Source organism: Balaenoptera borealis (assembly GCF_965194805.1).
Source record: "Balaenoptera borealis genome assembly, chromosome: 20".
Lineage (NCBI taxonomy): Eukaryota > Metazoa > Chordata > Mammalia > Artiodactyla > Balaenopteridae > Balaenoptera > Balaenoptera borealis.
Window position 1 is genome coordinate 50,012,668 of NC_138879.1, and position 21,103 is coordinate 50,033,770.

Here is a 21,103-nt window from a genome sequence, read left to right on the forward strand (position 1 = left end):
CTGCTGCCCATGGCTTCACTTCCGCCCGACTGTGCTGGGGCGGGGGGTGAGGGTAACTGCTACTGCCAGCGGGACCTGGCCTGGTTAGCACACATGCTGCCCAGGAAGAGGGCTGCTCGGGGCAGGGGGTTGGGGGTGGCTGTGGCCGCCAGCAGGGGGCACCCGTGTGGTTTGGGGAACCTGGACTGGGAGGATAGTGAGGTGTCTGGAGCCCTGATCTCCTCCTCCTGCCCTGGGGCACGTGTCACCAGATGCCCTCGGTCCCTCTGACAGATCCTCAGGTCCCCTTGCCTCGAGGGTGATTTCTGGAACTCACTGCAGTCTTGTGCCTGTTTGCCCAGTACTCCTGGCTCTTCTTCCTGTCCCGGGGCGTGGTGGGCACTGGCACTGCCAGCTACTCCACCATTGCACCCACCGTCCTGGGAGACCTCTTTGTGAGGGACCAGCGAACCCGAGTGCTGGCCATCTTCTACATCTTTATCCCTGTTGGAAGGTTAGTATTACCCTGGATCCACTTCCCTGGGTGGTAAACTGAGGCCCAAAGGAGTCAGAGCAGGAGCCGGGCTGGGTGGAGGAGACCTCAGAGCAGAAGGGCTCGGAATCCCAACTCTACCCCTTCCTCACTGTGTCACTTTACCTCTCTGAACCTCAGTTTCCTCATCTGTAAATGGGGCCAATAACACGAACTGATAGGCTATGGTGGGAGTTAGAGATACATAATGAGGATGCTCCCTACAGGCTAGTACACTCCAGGAAGGGGTGAGAAAGAGCAGCGCAGCAGTGTGGGCTGCACAGGGAGGGGTCGGCTCTGGGAGGTGAGGCAGAGAAATGTCTTAGGGTTGGGCCATGCACTCCATAGTGGGGTAGGACAGTGTGGGTTTTGCAGTCAGGCCCCTGAGCTCTGACTCAGGTTTCCTGAAACCACCTGACTTGGGCAGGGCTGAGACTTGGGGAGGTGGGGTGGGTGGTCCTCAGAGAGACAGTGGATGTTTGGGATGGGCCTGGAGCCAGAGGTCACCTGTGACTTGACCAAGGGCAGTGGACATCTGGGCCTCACGTGGCTCACTTTTCCCAGTGAAAAAGGCAATGAGCTGCAGAGAGCCGGCTCCCTGGGGTCGGGGCACCCCGGCTCAGGCTGGCCTTGGGGCCTCAGGGCTGCCTCCCTTCCCTCATTGCCCATTTCCCCTGCCCCCTGTCGCAGTGGTCTGGGCTACGTGCTGGGGTCGGCTGTGACGGAGCTGACCGGGAACTGGCGTTGGGCCCTCCGAGTGAGTCCAGCTTCCTTTTCTTCCCTCCGCTTTCCCCCTGGGCCGGCAGGGACTTTCCAGCCTCCAGTGGCCTTAGCCCCTTGGCACAGTATCTGGCGCCATGGGGGGTGTTCAGACATCAGCAGCTCAGACATTTGGGGCGTCCTATGGACCATGGCCTCTGGAAGTCGTGCCCCTGGTTCAAATCCCAGCTGCTCAGTTTGCTAGCTTGCTAGCTGTGTGATCTCAAGCAAGTCACCTCCCTCTTCGGGGCCTCACTTTGCCTATCTGTAGAGTGGGGGAGTAAAGTCTGCCTTATGGAATCTTGAGGATTAATGAGACAAGGGATAGGAAGACACTAGGGCAGGGCTGGTGTGGCAGATGGAGGTGTGGGCCTGGAAAAGGGACAGCTATTGGGGCAGCAAGTACTCAACAGTCAGGGTCAGTGTAGTTAAGCCTCCAGGTCTCAGCCGTGTCAGGCTCACAGGTCCCAATAGAGTAGTGTCTGTATAGGGCAGACAGGTATTAAGTCAAATCCCAAGGGGACCCCGCTCCCCAGAGAGGCTGTTCTCTCAGGGGTGAGGGGATGAGAAGCAGTAGTTTGTCAAGCTCTGTGTATAACCAGCTCCCAGGAAGTGAGTCCCTCCCCAGCCTGGACCACAGAGTTCAGTCACTGCCAGGACCTCCTGGGTCGCGGGAGTGTGTGGCCCTGAGCTTCCTGGGCCTCCTGTCCCCAGATCATGCCCTGCCTGGAAGCCGTGGCCTTGACCCTGCTTATCGTCCTGGTTCCAGACCCGCCCCGGGGAGCTGCTGAGAAGCAGGGGGTGGTGACCGTTGGGGGCCCAAGGAGCACCTGGTGTGAGGACGTCAGATACCTGGGGAGAAAGTGAGTGTCCCTGCTCCTCCCTGCATGTCACTGAAAACCCCTCTGTCTGCCCCAGCATCACTGACTTCCTTCCCTCCACCTCCAGAGAACCCTCCCTGACTGTCCCAGTGTTCACAACCCTCTTCCTTCTCTGAGCTCCCACTCACCAGCTGAGATGCCCGTCCCCCACTCGGAGGCCCCCTCCACCTAGCCATGTGATGGAATACGGGCTGGGAGAGAGGGAGGAAGACACTGTGAGCTCCAGCCTTGGCTCTGCCCTGCCTTATCCCAGAGTGACCTGAGACTTGGAGCCTCACTTCCCTCATTTATTCAGTGGACATAGTTCTCCAGCTTTGCCGGCTTCTCAGGGTTACTGGGAAGATGCCCGAGTGAATCACTCACCTCTCTGAGCCTCATGGGAGAGCATCCCTCCTCTGTTCCAGGCATGGTCGGGGAGGCAGACAGGAGTCACCCACATGGCCAGCTCTCATGATTTACCAAAATATGGGGCACGGGCAGGACCCCACTCTCTTTGTTACAGAGCCACGAGCCGAGTGGAGGGCACTCAGAGAAGGGTGGGGCAGCACAGGCAGCTTGCTGGAGAATGTGATGTTGGATTTGGGTCTGTCAGGCTGGGGAGACTTGGTCAGGCAGAGAGGAGGGAGGAAGGAACAGCAGGAGCGAAGATGCGGAGTTGCGCCCGGGAGAGGGGGGAGTGGAGCGGATAGGAGCAGATAGGCCCCCGCAGCCCCAGCCCTCTCCTGGGTCGAACCAGATCATTTTCTCTTACAGCTGGAGTTTTGTGTGGTCAACCCTTGGAGTGACAGCCATGGCCTTTGTGACTGGAGCTCTGGGCATCTGGGCCCCCAAGTTTCTGTTCGAGGCCCGTGTGGTGCACGGGCTGCAGCTTCCCTGCTTTCGGGAGCCATGCAACAGCCAGGACAGGTGAGGAGGGGCGTCTGGGTGCCCGGGTCAGGGGGGCTCTTGATGGGGAAGTTCTCAGGAATCCCCAGATTCAGCCTCTGTGGGCTCATGGCGCTCTGGGCAGACACCAGGACTTGGGGGCCCGCTGGCAGGTGGCAGGCCTGGTTTTAGCTTGGGCAGAGCTCCTGCTGCTCTGAGCGGCCACAGGCAGCTCCCTTGTCCTCTCTGGGCCCCAGTCCCTGTCTTCCTGCTCTTGGGCTGCTCTGGGGGTCCAGAAAGCACTTGCGGGTGGGTGAGGCTTCTGTGGGGCCTGTCCTTCGGAGGGACCCGTAGTGTGAGGTTGTCCCATTTTACAGATGGCAAACTGAGGCACTGGGATGCTTCATTACTTCTCTGGCTTAGGGATTTCACACATGCATTTGTATGTTCTCTGCCTCATTTGAGGTGCTGGCAGTCCTGGGAAAGCTACTCTTCTCACCCTGCTGTTCTCCTGTCCCCCCAGCTGACCCTGTTCTCCAGGGGCTCCGTGACCTCCTGATGGAGCGGGCATGTCTAATCCTCTCTTATTTGCTTCCTCCTTCTCCCTGCTGATGCTTTCCGGTCTCCTTGCGGACCCCTCCTCCTCCCTGATCCTGCTCCGATGGGTTTCTCAGAGTTCCTCAGGGCTCCGTGTTCTCCCCTGAGGCCTCAGTGACACTAGTTCTCTGCTGGCAGCATTGACATCTACCCCCCTTCTCCCCAGCCCCTCTCTTGCCTCTACCTCCCTCCCTGATGCCCAGAGAGAGCTTCGTGTAATTTCCAGAATGTCCCCTGCTCCGTCACTTGTCTGTGCCTTTGCCCAAGCTGTGCCCTTTGCCCATAGCTACCTTCCCTTTTCTCATCATTACTTCTTATAAGCTTTAACTTTAGTTCAGGCCCTATGCTAAGCCCTTTACATGAAAAACCCTCTGAGGTTTTATAATAATAAACCCTAGTATTCGTGTATTACAAATGAGGAGGTGGAAGATCAGAGAGGTTAAACAAATTGTCCAAGGTCACACAACTCGAGTAGCAGGGCCAGGATTCAAACCCATCTGACTCCAAAGCTTCTGCTCTTAAGCTGCATGTACTGTTGCGTCTGGAGACTGCTTGGTACTGTTAACTGACTTGAACATCTCCCCACCAGCTGGCATACAGTGGGTGCTCAGGGAGCATCCAGTAAGTGGATGAATGAATGAATGCATCAAAGGATATTGTGATTTTTTTTCTTTTTTTGGCCACACCAAGCAGCATGCAGGATCTTAGTTCCCTGACCAGGCGTTGAACCCATGCCCCCTGCAGTGGAAGCGTGGACTCCTAACCACTGGACCGCCAGGGAAGTCCCAGGATATTGTGATGTTTATCCTGGCTCTACAGCTAGATTCTTGGATCTCCCCAGAGGCGAAGACTGAGTCTTAGAAGTCCCACTGCAGCTTGAAAAAGTGGGGAAAAACCAGGACTCCATCCCACTTCAGGCATTAACTGGCTGTGTATTCCTGGGCCAGTGATTTCCCCATTCTCTGCTTCAGCCTCTTCCTCTAACTCAGCTTATTCCCAGAACCTGGGTGAGAAACTGACATGGGAGTTTGTGTTAGGGTCCTAGGGCTGATGGAACGAATGATCACACACTTGGTAGCTTCAAACAGCAGAAATTTTTCCCATAGTTCTGGAGGCCAGAAGTCCATAATGGTTTCACTGGGCCAAAACCAAGTTCAACAGGGCCACACTCTCGCTGGAGGCTCTCGGGGAGGATCCTTCCTTGCCTCTTCCAGCTTCTTGTGGCTGCTGGCGGTCCTTGGTTGTGGCCGCATCACTCCAAGCTCAGCATCCACGGTCACATTGCCTTGTCCTCTATGTCTCAAATCTCCCTCTGCTTCCCTCTTATAAGGACATTTGTAATTGCATTTAGAGCCCACCAAAAAATTGTAGGATAATCTCCCTACCTCAAGAACATTAATGTAATCGCATCTACAAAGTCTGTTTTGCCATATAAGGGAATATATTGTCATAGGTTCCAGAGATTAGGACATAGATGTCTTGGGTTGGGGGGCATCATTCAACCTACCACAGGGTCCCGGTGTTCGGGTTCTGCACAGACCCTAGCTGTTAATACACCCTCCATAGTTAGGATAAGCCCCCGGGTGAGGGTGGGGTGGCAGCAGGAAGCTGCAGGACACAGGATTCTAGCTCAGCCAGAGGGAGAACTTAAAACATACAGAGCGGGCCCAGACGGAAGGGGCAGCCTTAGGATAATGAGCTTCCCACCCCTGGGGGCATGTAAGTAGGAGTTGGATAGCTGCTTGCCAGGGCCATTGTACAGAGGATCAGCATAGAACTTGCAGGCTTTAAGGACCCTCTTGGCTCTGAGAGTCTGATTCTGGGAAGGCTTTGTGGGGGTGGGGACATTTCGTGGTAGGTGTGTCCTCTGGCCACACCTCCGCTCAGGGGCACTGGGGGTCCCCCATCTACACCGCCTGTTTGAATAATCAATCCTAAGTCTTAGAAAGGTCTCCAGACCCTGCCAAGGCTGGCTCAGACCGGGACTCAGAGGTAGATAGCATTCATCCGGGATTTGGGGTCACTTGACTGGGCTGAGCCGGAGCCTGGTACAGCTTGGAAGGCTAGGAAGGTTTGGTGAGCACCTTTAAGCTGCCTAAGGACACACATGCTTTGTTTGGAAGCAGAGGGCCAGGAGACCCTGGCTCTGCTAATGTGGGGCTATGTGGCCTCGGACAGGTCTCTGCCCTCTCTGGGCTTTACACAATCTCCTATAAACCAAGGGGATGGGGCAGGGAAATAAACCCATTATTCCTCAGCCTGTGGGACGGACATTTCACAGAAGTTGTTTAGAGGAGAGATAGTTTTTTGTGACACTCAGTTTGTCAGTAACCATAGTCTTGCGTCTGTCATGTTCTTACCTCTTGGTGGGAGCCATGGAGGTAATATCAGGCACCTGGCACTTTTGGAAAGGTTTGGATCTGGGAGGGGATCCTGGCCAGGTGGAGAATGGTGGGTGGGGCACTGGTGCTCCAGGCCGAGGGAAGAGTGTGGGCCAAGGCAGGGAAGCCAGAAAGTGTAGGGTGAGTTTAGAGAATTCCCAGTCATTTGTGCAGAGTGAGGGAAGGAGAAAAGAGGGGAGGTTACACAGGTCAGCAGGGGCCAGTCCTGCAGTGCTGGCTGGGAGCTTGCCCTTAGGACAACAGGGAGCCACTTAGGGGCTGGAAAAGTCCTAGTTACCTTCGTTTTTTCAAGAGTTCACGCTAGTCAGTCTCAGCATCCCTTTGGGCTTCTTTAAAAGGAGGCTTTGGGGACTTCCCTGGTGGTCCAGGGGTTAAGAATCCGTCTTCCAATGCAGGGGACGCGGGTTCGATCCCTGGTTGGGGAACTAAGATCCCACATGCCGTGGGCAACTAAGCCCACATGCCACAACTACTGAGCACGTGGGCCACAACTAGAGAGCCCACGTGACACAACTAAGACCCGACGCAGCCAAAAATAAAATGAATAAATATTAAAAAAGGAGGCTTGAGGGCTTCCCTGGTGGCGCAGTGGTTGAGAGTCTGCCTGCCAATGCAGGGGACACGGGTTCGAGCCCTGGTCTGGGAAGATCCCACATGCCACGGAGCAACTGGGCCCGTGAGCCACAATTGCTGAGCCTGTGTGTCTGGAGCCTGTGCTCCGCGACAAGAGAGGCCGCGATGGTGAGAGGCCCGCGCACCGCGATGAAGAGTGGTCCCCACTTGCCACAGCTAGAGAAAGCCCTCGCACAGAAACGAAGACTCAACACAGTCATAAATAAATAAATAAATAAATAAAAGAACGTGAATTTCTTTAAAAAAAAAAAAGGAGGCTTGGGCCCATCCTTTGGGCTAGACCAGGAGGATGAAGGTGTGTATTCACATCCTGGCTCTGTTGCTTAGTAGCTGGGTAATCTTGGCCTCAACCTTTCTTTCTTTCTTTCTTTTTTTTTAATATTTTGTTTATTTATTTATTTGGCTGCACTGGGTCTTTGTTGAGACATGTGGGATGTTCGTTGCCACGTGTGGGATCTTTGTTGTGGTGTGCAGGATCTTTAGTTGCAGCATGCGAACTCTTAGTTGTGGCATATGGGATCTAGTTCCTTGACCAGGGATCGAACCTGGGACCCCTGCATTGGGAGCGTGGAGTCTTAGCCACTGGACCACCAGGGAAGTCCTGGCCTCAACCTTTCTTTTTTTTTTTTTAAAGCCTTATTTTTTTTTAAGGTTTGTTTTTTTTTTTAATTTATTTATTTTTGGCTGCATTGGGTCTTCATTGCTGTGCGCGGGCTTTCTCTAGTTGCGGCGAGTGGGGGCTACTCTTAGTTGCGGTGCATGGGCCTCTCATTGCGGTGGCTTCTCTTGTTGTGGAGCATGGACTCTAGGCGCACGGGCTTCAGTAGTTGCAGCACGTGGGCTCAGTAGTTGTGGCACGTGGGCTCTAGAGCACAGGCTCAGTAGTTGCAGCACACGGGCTTAGTTGCTCCGTGGCATGTGGGATCTTCCTGGGCCAGGGCTCGAACCCATGTTCCCTGCGTTGGCAGGTGGATTCTTAACCACTGCGCCACCAGGGAAGCCCCTGGCCTCAACCTTTCTTAACCTCACCTGTTTCAGCTGTCCACCTGGGAATTCTGGGAGGGATCAGTGAGCCATTTGGTTAACATATATCTCTTGTTCCAGGCTCTATGCTCCCAGCCTAGGGTCAAGAAAGTAAACCGAACCTGGTTTCTGTTCTCCAGGAATTCACAGCCTAGTGAATAACCTTGATGATAGAGACATGGAAGATGCTATGGGAACTGAAGGGGGTGAACAAATCAGCAAAGGGACAAGGGAAAGCATCCTCAAAAAGGGGACATTTTTGATGGGTCTTGAAGGATGCATAGGAGTTCAGTAGGTAGAGAAACAAGTGAAAGGTGTTCCAGATGGAGGAATAAAAGTATGAAATGGGGACAGCAACTAGTCTGGGGACTGAGGAGGATGGAATTGGGGTTTGTGGTTGAGGTCATCCAGGGTCAGATCATGAAGGGCCATGTATACCACAGTGAGCTGGAACCAAATCTGGTGGGTGTTTAAGAGCTGGTGGAGAATTTTAGGCAGGGGGTGGGCAGGGGCGTAGTCAGATCTGTGTTCTAGAAAGCATCCTCTGGGGGACCTGTATGGAGGTTGTCCTAGAAGGACAGGTTTCTACAGGAGGAAGGTGCAAGAGGGACCAAGTGGAGTTGAAATGGGTCTAGGAGTAGGTGGCAAAGGTAGTGAAGTTAAGAGGGGGCTACTTGAGAGGTGTTCAGAAACAGAGAGTGGAAGGATGGACTCAAGGAAGGAGGGTGTGTGGGGACTTCACTGGCGGCCCAGTGGTTAAGACTCTGCGCTTCCACTGCAGGGGGCATGGGTTCGATCTCTGGTTGGGGAACCAAGATTGTGCATGCTACACAGCCAAAAAAAAAGAGAGAGAGAGAGAGGGAGGGTGTGTACAGTGCCGGTGTATCATAGGAGCTCGATCAATAAATGCTCACTTACCTCCATTCCATTAGTATTGGGGCCTGGAAGGCGAGAAGGTTGGGGCCAGAGTGGGACTGTAGAATTAAGATTTCTGAGTGGGGCAGTTTTAGGTGGTGAAACAGTGGAGGAGATTGCTGGCAATGAGGCAGGCTGGGAGCTGGGGTGCTGGGGTGCTAGGAAGATCACTCACATGGCCAGTGGCATCCCCAGGATGAGGCAGGAAAGAGGATGGGAAGGGTAGGGGAGTACATGGATCCCAGAGCAGGGTCCCAAGGACCCACGAGCATTGGTTAGGAGGGAGGGGAAGTGGCCCACAGTCACATTCTCTGTAGGTACCAGATCACGCACCCGGGGGTAGGTGGCTGGACCCCTATCCTGACGCCACCGGCTGACCAGTCCCTCTCTGCTCTTTTCCATCAGCCTGATTTTTGGGATACTGACTGTCGTGACTGGCCTTGTTGGGGTCATCCTGGGAGCAGAGGCTTCAAGGAGATACAAGAAAGTCAACTCGAGGGCTGAGCCCCTCATCTGTGCCGCCAGCTTGCTTGCTGCAGCCCCCTGCATCTACCTGGCTCTCATCCTGGCCCCGACCACCCTCCTGGCCTCCTATGTAAGTGAGGGCCCCTTTGGAGGTGGGAGTGGGGTGGGGTGGGTAGGGAACTCCTGTTTCACATAGGCTTACACTGTGCCAGGTCTTCACGTACATTACATTTATCTCTCCTTCTGGGCGGAGCTTTGTTATCCCCATTTAACAGATGAGTAAACTGAGGCTTACCAAGAGTAACACAGCTAGAGGCAGAACTGGGATTTGAGCCTAAGCCTTTCTAAAGTGTGTCCTCTGAGCTCCTGGTTAATGCTTTGATTGGAGATAATGAGACCCCTTTATTCCCAGGACATGTTTTGAGTCCAAGAAGAAATAGGGTAATTCTCCCCAGGTTACAGATGAGGAAAGTGAGGTTCAGATTGGCCATAGCCAGTGCGGACACTGCTTTAAAGGTGACAATATTAAGGATATCATATCTTCCAGATCCATATCCCATCACATCCCTTCATGTGCCTCACACTCCGGTTACACCAGTGACAGGTGCTCACACCTCCCAGCCTTTGCTTGTGTCCATTCCATCCGCCAGGGGCACCATTCCCCTCTTCTGTGCATCCTAAAGTCGTTCTGCTGTAAGACCCAACTCAAAGGCCACCTCCTCCAAAGCCTTCCCAGACTACTCTATGCTCACATCAGAATTCACTGGGGCTCTGTGCATGTTTGGGTCTCATCAGGCGCCCTGGTGTATCCATATCCATACATACACACTTATACGTGTGCTGCTGTGTCCCTGGCTCCCCAGAGGCCTGGCCCTGATTGTCCCACCTGATGGGAAGGAGCCACTGATACTGGGAATGGCGCCAGCCTAGCCCCAGCTAGACTGGTTCAAGCTCCCTACCCCTCCCCTCCCACTCCCTGGTCCTAAGGCCCTGGGGACCCACCACTGTGGACATGGAAACCCCTGCATGTGTGGGTGGGGTTCACAGAGCAGGCTGGACTCAGAAAGCAAATCAATAACAGCTTTATTGTTCCCCAACCAGTTTGAGTGGGTCTCTCCCCCATGACCAGACCCCATAGCTTTTCTTTCTTTTTATATTTTGTAAATTTAATTTTATTTATTTATCTTTGGCTGCATTGGGTCTTGGTTGCTGCGTGCGGGCTTTCTCTAGTTGCAACGAGCAGGGGCTACTCTTCTTTGCAGTGGGCGGGTTTCTCATTGCGGTGGCTTCTCTTGTTGCTGAGCATGGGCTCTAGGCTCGCAGGCTTCAGGAGTTGTGGCACGCGGGCTCAGCACTTGTGGCTCGCAGGCCCTAGAGCGCAGGCTCAGTAGTTGTGGTGCACAGGCTTAGTTGCTCCGTGGCATGTGGGATCTTCCTGGAACAGGGATCGAACCCGTGTCCCCTGCATTGGCAGGCAGATTCTTAACCACTGCGCCACCAGGGAAGCCCCCACCATAGCTTTTCTAGTTACACTCATGAAGCCCAGTCCCATATAAATCAAAACTTTTTTCTACTTCCAAATAAAGCTTCTATCCAGGTCCAGAAAATTGCACTGGGAAGAGGGGGAGCTCTACTCAGTTGGATTCTCCTTGCTCCATCTCTGTCCTTTGTCCCCAAGACCACCACTCCCCCGGGATCCTGACCCCTCCAAGGTTGGGCAGGCCAGCAAAGATGACCGGAAATGGGCCAGGTGTTATAGGTGTCTGGCGTTGTTTTGCTGACTGTCAGTGCCCTTCTTGTGGTAGATGCCCAGCTGCTGGCTGACTCCTCTCTTGGGGGCACTTTTGTGGGTTCTGGGGGCCTCGGGCCCCAGCGTTTGCATTGTCCAATTCCCTGGTGCAGGAGACATTGTCACCTGTGTACTGTCGCAGCTTCCCTCCGCTCCTTTCCAGGGTTGCCCTTCCAGCTCTTCTCCTGGGCCCAGTCGCCCCAGGCGGGCACCCCGTGGGGCTCCCCTCTTGTGACCCTCAAGCCTGTCTCCTCTCCGTGGTTTCTGTTCGACCCCTGGATGAGCTCAGGATGCAGCTGCCCCTACTGCTGCCCTTGAACATCCTCCTGTTCCCAGGTGACATGTGTTGGGGTGTCCTGAGGACTCTCTTTGTAGATGCACCCCAGGTGGCCCTGGTGTAGGAAAGTCTGCATTTTTTTTGGCATCCAGCCAGGGAGAAAGGCCAGTGTCCTTCCTGACAGGCACTGCCCTCTCTGTGGGTGGGCCACCCGAAGCCCCTCACTCAGCTTTCTCACTCTTCAAATAAATCCTCTCCAGCCTGGGTCTCCAGCCTTCTTCTGTATAAGCCGGGGGGGCCACATGGGACGGTTCCCTTTCTCTCTCTGAGTCCTGAGGTGTGTCTTGTGCCTCTTTTAAGGTGTGGGTGCTTCTCACCAGTGTCCTCAGCCTTGGTTGGGTTTCCGCTGAAATTCCTGGGGAATAGACAAGTCCTGTTAACATTCCCTTCTGCACCTGCTCTTATTTAGTCCTTACAGTGCCCTCATCGGAAAGGGTTTTTCTCATCCCCACTTGACAGATGGGAAAACTGAGGCCCAGAGACAGCAACACAAAGAGTAGGACAGATAAACCTCTAATGCAGCTCCGCAGACTCCAAAGTCTCTGTCCTTCATGCCGCACTGACCCTTGTCACCCCCATGGGAGAGAAACAGAGGCTGGCGTACACCAGGCACTAATAAATACCTTAATGCTTATTGGCTGAGGGAGTGACTGGGACCGTCATCTCCAGCTGGTGGGGACTGAATGGGCCTGACCTTGCAGAGAGGCTGAGGCCTGGGCAGATGGAGGCCCCACTTAAGGCCTGTCTCTGCATTGGCTGGGCCCGCGGACCACCTGCCAGTTCCGCTTCTGCCACTGTCTTGCTTGGCTCTGGGAAGCAGCTCCTTGGCTGTGTTTTGGGGACACAGCTGTCCCCCGCCCCATAGCCTGGCGCATCTCCAGAGCTGGATGGCTCGTCTAGAAATGACATTGCATCTTGGCTGACAAAGCCAGCCGGAGAATCTCTTCTCTGGGCCGGCCCTGGGACGCAAGGGACTGCAGGGCAGGAAGGCTGGCAGGGCTGGGCTGTGTCCAGCGTCCAGTGCTGGGAAGCTGCTCCTCCCTGTGGCTCATGTTCGGGCCTGGCAGGAGCCCCAGCGACCAAAACTCCAGCCTTCCAGAAGTGGTGCGGTTCCTTCTGGACCCCCTGACCAGACCCCCCTCCTCCATGGCTCTGTCTGTGCTTCTGAGGTTCTGAGATTCAGGCTCCAGCTCCCCCCATGCCCCCACCCCCCGCACCCCTGCCCACTAACACCAGTCATAAACCTTGAACGCCTCCAAACCGCCCCTCTTCTCTTGGTCCGCTCTGTCCTGTCATGGCTCACGCCTTGCCGTCTATCTCTAGGACTGTCCCAAGAGCCACTGTCCTGGTCTCCATGTCTTCTTGCTTCCCCACCACGATCTGTTCTCCCCACACTGCCAGAGGGACACCACAGAAACTTCCCTGCTCGAAAGCCTTGCATGACTCCTTGGTGCCTCTGGAACTAAGTCTAACTCCTCATCCTGGCATTCAAGGCCCCTCATGAACGGCCCTGACATCCTTGGTAGCCTTATTCGATGTGGTTCTGCCATGCAGGTCCCTTCCTGATTCCCAGGAGGTGTCCTGTGCTCTCCACATCCGGGCTCTCCCTCTGTTCCCTCTACTCCCTTCCGTTCTCCATACGCCCGAATCGTTCTGGGCCTTCAAGGGAGGCTAGAGCTCCATCTCTCCATGGAGCCTTCCCTGACTGCTAGATCCAACCCTCTCTCCCCATCCTCGCCGCTCCTCAGCACTGTCTTCCTTGGGTCCTGGTTACTTATGCCCTGACCACCCCCTCCCAGCTGGGCCCAGGTTGGTTCCTATCTTTCTCAGCACTCCAGCCCGAAAAGCACAGTGTCAGGCACTTGGAGTGGGGTGGGGGTGATCAACTGCTTGCTGTGTGAATGGTTGAGTGACCAGCTATTTTCATTCATTCATTTATTCAACAAGTATTTCTTGAGTGCCTATAAAGGTGGCATGCTAGTTTAAATGCCACAGATATAGCAGTAGATAAAACAGACTAAATTATCTCTGTTTTTAGGGAGCTCCCATTCTAGTTGGGGGAGGTAGACAACAGGCAAGATATGTAAGTAAAATTCACAGTATTGTGAGTTATGGGATATTTAGGGGAACAGTGTTCCAAGCAAAGGGAACAGCAACTGTAAATGCCCTGAGGCAGGAGCGTATCTGCTGGGTTTAGGGAACAGCAAGAAGGGCACTGTGGTTAGCGTGGAATGAAAGGAGAAAGGGAAATGAGGACAGAGAGGTGGTGGGACAAGATGATGTAGGGCCATGTGGGCATTGGGTGGAGCTGGCTAAGAGCTGAGTTGAGGTTTTGTGCTGAGGCGTGGGTGGTCTGGCTTATGATTTTTGCATCTATTGAGATGGTCATGTAGTTTGTTCTTTATTTGATTAATATGGTATATTACATTGATTGATATTTGTATGTTTAACCAACCTTGCATTCCTGGGATAAACCCTCCCTTGGTCATGGTGTAAAATTATATTTATATGTTGCTGAATTTGGCTTGTTAGTATTTTTTTGAGGATCTTTGCATCTATATTCATAAGAAATTTTGGTCTGTAGTTTTCTTGTGATGTCTTTGTTTGGTCTCATCGAATGACTTGACAAGTGTTTCTTCCTCTTGTATTTTTTGGAAGAGTTTGTGAAGGATTTGTGTTAATTCATCTTTAGCCATTTGCTAGCATTCCCCATTGAAGCCATCTGGTTCTGAGCTTTTGTTTGTGGGAAGTTTTCTGATTACTGACTCAATATTGACTTATTATTGGTCAATTAAGGCTTTTTATTTCTTTTTAAGCCAGTTTTGGTGGTTTGCATCTTTCTAGGAATTTCATTCACAGTATTCCCTTATAATCTTTTTAATTTCTGTAAGGTCGATAATAATGTTCATTCTTGATTTTAGTAATTTGAGTCTTCTCTCTTTTTTTTGCTTGGTCAGTGTAACTAAAAGTTGGTCAGTTTTGCAGCCAACTTTGGTTGTATTGATTTTCTCTATTGTTTTTCTATTACTGACTTATGTTTAATGGAATCACTCTGACTTCTCTGTTGAAAATAGACTTCCCATGAGGGTGTGGGGTGCAGGAGCAGAAACAGCAGAGGTGGTAAGAAATGGTTGGATTATAGATATATTTTGAAGGTAGATCTATCAGAAGTTCCTGATGGATTCAGTGTGGGGTGTGAGAGAGAGAAGAGTCAAAGGTGAGTTCTAGGATATTAGCCTCTGTAGCTGGAAGGAGGGAGACGCCATTAACTGAGATAGGAAAGTAGGCAGGAACAGCGGCACTTGGGGAAAGATGAGCAGCTTGGTTTTGTACATTCTGAGTTTGTGGTGGGAGGTTGGCGTCCAAGTACAGGTGTTAGTAGAGTTGGATGCAGGAGTCTGGAGTCCGTGGGACATGACATCATCCCTAAAACTTCAGTGGGTGGGAACTGGCTGCAGTCTGCCATGAAGGATTGTCATTAGGTGTGGGAGACCTATGGGGGTCAATATCAGAAAGGATGTCGAAAGGGGGCTGAGGAGTTGGCTTCTGTTCAAATTAGCTTCAGAATAGGAAGAATCACTTGAGTCTCTTCCATCCACCCATCCATCCCTCCTCCCATCCGTCCATCCATCCGTTCACCTTCTCAGATTGTAGGAACCAAAGTTCTTCCTGTACTTTCTATGCCAGTCCTGGGGAGATAGATAGGCTCCAGGGGAAATTGATAGGGCTTCCTGGGAAGGCCCACAGGAATGTGGGTATGGGTACTGCTAGTGTGTGCATGCATCTAAGTGTGAATATATGCAGGTCTGTGAACATGAGTGCAGATATGTGTGCTTTTGTGTGAATACACCTCTGTGTCTGTACAGCCATGCTCTCTGTGTGCTGCATATACATGTAATTCATTCTATATATGCATAGTATGTATGAGTGTGTCCGTGTATGCTGTTTTGCATACATGTCTGTGCATGAGTGTGCACATGCACCAGTATCAGGGCAAGCAGATAATTGTGTGGGATGTGTGTGTACATGTGTGTCTGCAGCTGCATATAGCTTTCATCCAACTGCTGCTGGGCTGTAGCTGCATTGCGTGGGAAGGAAGGGTTTTTGGAGGCATCGTGGGCACGCCCGTCCCCAAATTTCCTGAAGTAGGGCCAAGTCGCGCTGTCTGTTTCATGGCAATAAGGTTTCCTGAGCGTATAAAATCTGGTCTGGGGCCTTCCGTGGGGGAGCCCGTTCCCTGGTGCCCACCTGCAGGAGCAGAGGGTTCCATCTCTTCCCTCCTTCCGCTCCCCTTGGCAGGGGAACTTGACTTCTTGGCTGTTAATTGGGATCCAGACACACACAGCAGGTCTTGGCTCACACCGTCGTCCTTGGCCTTCTTCCCAGGGCCGCTGCCCTTCAGAGGAGAAAGGGTTTGTACTCAGAGGAGGGACTGAGCCCAAGGTAGGAGCTCCATCATCACTTGTCTGGTAGCTGGAGGATATGGCTGAACATTGGCAATCCCCCCTTGGGTGGGCTTTGTGGTCCAGAGGGAGTAGCTGGAGTTGGGGGATGACATTGAGCATGCATTGAGGCATCTGAAAGACCTGGACCTCGTTCCTGCTTCTTCACCTACTAGCTGTGTGAGCTAGGGCAAGATCTTGACCTTGCTGAGAGTCAGTTTTCTCAGCTGTAAAATGGGAGTGCCCGTACTTTTCCCTTGGTTTCATTGAGGAGCTAAATGAACTTTTGGACCTGTTCTAGTTGGTATAGATATATAATGAAACTTAGTGGTTTGAAATAAGAAAAACACTTATTTTGCCCACAAATTTGCAGTTTGGGCAAGGTGGGGGGGTGGGGCTGACATATCTCTTTTCCACTTGGGGTTAACTGCGCAGAAGCGGGGTGGGGGAACTGGATCGTCAAAGGCTGAGGGCCGCCTGATGGTTGATGCTGGCTGTTGGCCGAGACCTTAGCTGGAGCTACTGGCTAGAGCAGCTGCCTGTGACCTCCCCATGTGGCCTGAGCTTCCTTACAACGTGGTGGCCGGCTTCCAAGGACTAGAGTCTTGAGAGAGCCAGGTGAAGCTGTGTTGCCTTTGATGACCTGCCCTTGAAAGTTACACAGCGTCACTTTCACTGCATTCTGTTCTTCACTTGAGCCACAACTTCTTACTCAGATTCGAGGGGAGAGAGAACGGATTCACTCTTTTTGGTGGAGACTAGCAGTGATCTGAAAGAGCAAGTGGAAATATTACAGTGACTGCTTTGGGAAAATACAGTCTGCTACATGCCCCAAGCGTTCCTCCTTCACTGAGCCCTGGGTCAGTGACATCTATCATTACGGGGAGGAGTGTCTGGGCATGTGGCCATGAAGCCTCACAGGTGTAACCCCACCCCCGCCCAAGGTGTCTCTGGTTCTGTGCTGCTCTTCCTGTTTCACAGGTGAGAAACCTGGGAGTGGGGGTCTTCACCCTCAAACCCTGCCGGGCTTCACGGGCCGAGGGAGCAGAGGTCTCAAGGAGCAGAGCCGAGGCCATGGTGAGGTGGCTGCGAGGCAGGTCCCAGCCAGGATGAGCAGAAATGTTCACTCACTTGTCAAATATTTCCCAAGCACCTCCTGTTTGCCAGGCACTGTTCTAGGCTTTGAGGATGATGCAGCATTGAACAAAACAGGCAAGAATATGTATGCAGTAGAATAAATGGTATGTTAGATGGGAATGAGCTCTGTGGAAAAGAACAGAGCAGGGAAAGTGGAGAAGAAGAGGGACTGGGCTGTGCAAGATGGTCAGGGAGGCCTCACGGAGGCGGTGATGCTTCAGCAGCAACCTGAAGCAAGTGAGAGAAGGAGCCATGCGGATACAGGGGTGGAGTGGGGGAGAGCCCTCCATGCAGAGGGAAGAGCAAGTGCAAAGGTCCTGAGGGGGAAATCATGCTGGTCTCTTCTAGGAAACATGGTTGGAATGGGGTGAGCCGGGGTAGAGCAGAGGAGATGAGGTCAGAGGGAATGGCGGGGTGGGGGGGGGGCACTGATTGTGTGGATCCCTGCACATAGAATGAACTTGGCTTCCAATTTAAGTGAAATGGGAAACCACTAGAGAATTTCTAGCACAGAAAGTGATGCTCTGACTGATGGTTTGTATCAGTCACCTATTGCTGAGTAACAAATCACCCTAAAACGTAGTGACTTAAGACAACGATTTATTATTTCTTATGATTCTGTGAGTTGGCTGGATGGTTTCTTGCCTGGTTTCACCTGTGCTCACTCCTGTGGCCGCCTTCACCTGGAAGACTGGGTGGGGTGGGACATCCAAGCTGGCCTCACTCGTGTCTGGCCGTCGGCTGGGGCTCCTCCATTCTCCTCCATGTGGCCTCTTGTCTTCCACTGGGTGAAACCGGTTACTTACATGGCGGTCTCAGGGCTGCATTCCAAGAAAGCAAAGTGGAAGCTGCAAAGTCTCTTAAGGCCTAGGCCAGGAACAGCACAGCATCACTTCTACCTTATTTTATTGGTTGAAGCAAGGTGGGAAACTGACCTGGTTTCACTGTGGGAAGGGACTGTACAAGGGTGTGAATACCAAGAAGCATGATTAATTGGGGGCTGTTTTGTAACTACCTACCATGTAGTTTACCAAGGTCTCTCTGGCTGCTGTGTTGATAATAGAATGAAAAAGGACAAAGACAAGAGACAGGGAAACCCATTAGGAGGCTTTCCAATATTATAGGCAAGAGATGCCTGTGGCTTGGATTGGGCTACTTATGGAGGAAGTGTGAAGAAGTGGTCAGATTCTGGGTATGTTTTGGAAGTAGAATCAACAGGATTTCCTGACGGGTTGGGTGTGGAGTGTGAGAGAAATGGATGAGTCGAGGGCAACTCCAGGGTTTTGGGCCTGAGCAATTGGAAACACGGAGTTGCCATTTACTGAGACGGAGAAGGCTGGAGGGAAGTACGGAGTTGTTGTTGGGTTTTTTATTTTTGGAAAGGGTGGGATTAGGAGTTCAATTTTAGACATGTTGAATTTGAGATGCCTTTTAGGACATTCAACTGCAGATGTTAAGAGGCAGTTGGAAATATATGAGTCTGGAGTTCAGGAGAGAGGTCTAGGCTGGTTATGTTAAGCCGTGAGACTGAATGAGATCAACAAAGGCCTGAGCTTGGATAGAAAAGAGAAGAGGACCAAGGATCACACTCTGGGGGACTCGACACGTCAAGGATATGGAAGCATCATGCTATCACAGTGAAATCAAGTGATGAGACCAACAATTCAATCCACCACACTCTATCAATGACCTTTCTATTTTTATTTGGGGGTAATTTAAAAAAAAAACAAAAACAAAACCAGAAAAGCACAAAGAAGAAGATAACAATTTTCCATTTTCTCATCCCCTAGAATCAGCTACTCTTAACATCTTGGCCTGTTTGCTTCTACTTTTGTGATGTGACCATCCTTCTATATGTGTCTCTGTATATAAACCCAGATTTATGTTTTTAGAAATACTTTTGTTAAACTGAGGTTATCTGGTAATTTTAAAAACAGATTTATTGAGATGAAATTCAGGTATCATTCAATTTAAAGTACAAAATTTAATGGTTTTTAGTATATTCACAGAGGTTTGCAATCAACACCACATCAGTTTTAGAACATTTTCATCACCTCAAAAAGAAACTTTATGAGACAATAGAATAAATGCATTTCTTGGGCTTCCTATAAAAAAAAAGAAACTTCATATTCATTATAAATCATTCACCATTTTCCCCTAACCATCCTCTATTCCAGCTCTAGGTAACTGCTAATCTGCTTTCTGCCTTTATAGATTTGCCTATTCTGGATATTTCATGTAAATAGAATCATATAGTGTTTAATTCATTTATATGAATTTACCTGAAGAAATTGAAGTGAAATCAAAGGACTTGGCTAACTTCAAGTTAATTTTAAAACTTTGGACTTATTGATGAATCCTGATCAGCTTTCTTATACCTCCACCTTCTCTCCCCAGTCTCCTGGTTTTTGTTAGTTATATTATTATTTTTACTTTTTCTAGATTTATAACACTCACAGTCTGTTCTCTCAATCCCAGATTTAAATAGATTCAATACTCATTCTCCATCTATTGCATAGATGCTCCATTCCTGAGTTCTTCATTTTGGTTCAACTCCTAACTGAGTAGATTTTGTGGTTAAATAGTTTTTAATCCATTCTGTCCTCCTTTCCAAACCAAAAAGGGCTAGAGAGGTGGTTTTCCTTTGGTTCATTTATGTTTGAGATTGTCTTCTCCTCTTTCCCTCTTTTCTTGAACAACATTTCACTGGATATGGTATTCTTGGCTCACATTTTCTTCCTTTCATTACTTTGCAAACATTTGTTCCATTGTCTTTTCGTATCAAATATTGCTGTGAAGAATGAAGTTTAAAAAAATCTTTCATATCGATTCACTTTTTCATCTGGATACCTGAAGATTACATTATTTATTCTTGAAATTCAGTGGCTTAGGTAGTGTATTAGTTATCTCTTGCTGTGTAACAAATCATCCCCAAATGTAGTCGTTTAAGACAGCACACATTTATTATCTCACAGTTTCTGTGGGTCAGAAATCCAGGCATAGCTTAGTTGGGTCCTCTGCTTCATGGTCTCTTGTAGGCTTCAATCAAGGCGTTGGCCCAGGGTCTGTGGTCTCATGTGAAGTCTCAACTAGGGAGGGATCTGCTTTCAAGCTCACTCAGTGGTTGTGGGCCGCATTCAGATCCTTCTGCGATGTTGGATCGAGGGCCTCAACTCCTCATTGGCTATTGGCTGGAGTCTGCTCTCAGTTCCTTTGCTATGTTGGCGTCTTTCTTATGGCAGCTGCCTTCCTGAATATGTGTAGGCTGAGAAGGCAATAGAGGAGTCTATCAAGGGGAGTCATGGTCTTTTGTAACCTAATCACAGAAGTGGTTCCCATGAGTTTTGCTGTATTCTGCTCATTAGAAGCACATCCCTAGGTCCAGCTCACACCCAGGGTGAGATACAAGAGGCAGGGGTCTCTGGAGGCATGTTAGAAGCTGCTTGCAACAGCTAGGATATATCTCAATGCTAAATATTCTATATCATATAAAAGTTTGTTCATAACTGTTCTTATCTGCTGAATCAATACTGAGTATCCTCCTTCCCCCTCTCATCTCTTTGAATATTTCTTATGTTTGTTTATTTGTTGGGTTTGTTTTTTTTTTTACCTGCGTTGGATCATCTTCTGTGCTGGGACTAGGGTGAGGCCAGCAAGGCATAAGGGCACACAATTTAAGGAGGCACTCACTCCCAGGGGCTAACCCTACACTTGTGCAACCCAGAGACTGAGTACCTCCTTAAATTTGGTACCCTATGTGTCTCACTTGCCGTGCTCTAGTCCCAGCCCTGATCTACTTTACCTGTCTTTCATATCATTTACTTCTCTCTAAATGTTTTCTTCTTTTTCTTTTTTAAAGTTTTTTTTTTAATGTGGACCATTTTTTAAAGTCTTTATTGAATTTATTACAATATTGCTTCTGTTTTATGTTTTTGGTTTTTTTGTGTTTTTTTTGGCCACAAGCCATGTGGGATCTTAGCGCCCCGACCAGGGATCAAACCTGCACCCCCTGCATTGGAAGTCAAAGTCTTAACCACTGAACCACCAGGGAAGTCGCAATGTTTTCTTCTTTGTGTTTTTTAAAAATCAGTCAATCTGTGAGATTATCTCAAGCCTTTCTCTATATTGGTGATTCTACTTTGGTTGATGTCTATTCTGTTTCTGACTGTTTTTAATTTATTAGTTCTGTAATAATGTTGTTTATTGCTTTGCTCCTCCATTTATTCCCTTAAGTCTGCAGTATCCTTTTATATCTCATCCTATTGGGGGTTCATTTCATTTTTGAGCTCTTTCTTTATTGAATTACTATTCAATATAGTTTGAAACGATTATAAGGTATTTCCTTCTG

General features: G+C 50.5%; 1 protein-coding gene across 3 annotated transcripts in view; it reads left to right on the forward strand.

Annotated features, from left to right (window-relative positions):
- The window catches only part of SPNS2 (SPNS lysolipid transporter 2, sphingosine-1-phosphate), an 89,076-nt gene that overhangs the window by 8,546 nt on the left and 59,427 nt on the right, over positions 1-21,103 (forward strand). For all 3 annotated transcript variants that reach the window (XM_082370560.1, XM_082370562.1, XM_082370563.1), the window contains 5 exons: positions 342-493; positions 1,202-1,268; positions 1,985-2,133; positions 2,905-3,057; positions 8,991-9,180. In XM_082370560.1, the coding sequence (XP_082226686.1) occupies positions 342-493; positions 1,202-1,268; positions 1,985-2,133; positions 2,905-3,057; positions 8,991-9,180 (711 nt within the window). The remainder of the gene's footprint in view (positions 1-341; positions 494-1,201; positions 1,269-1,984; positions 2,134-2,904; positions 3,058-8,990; positions 9,181-21,103) is intronic.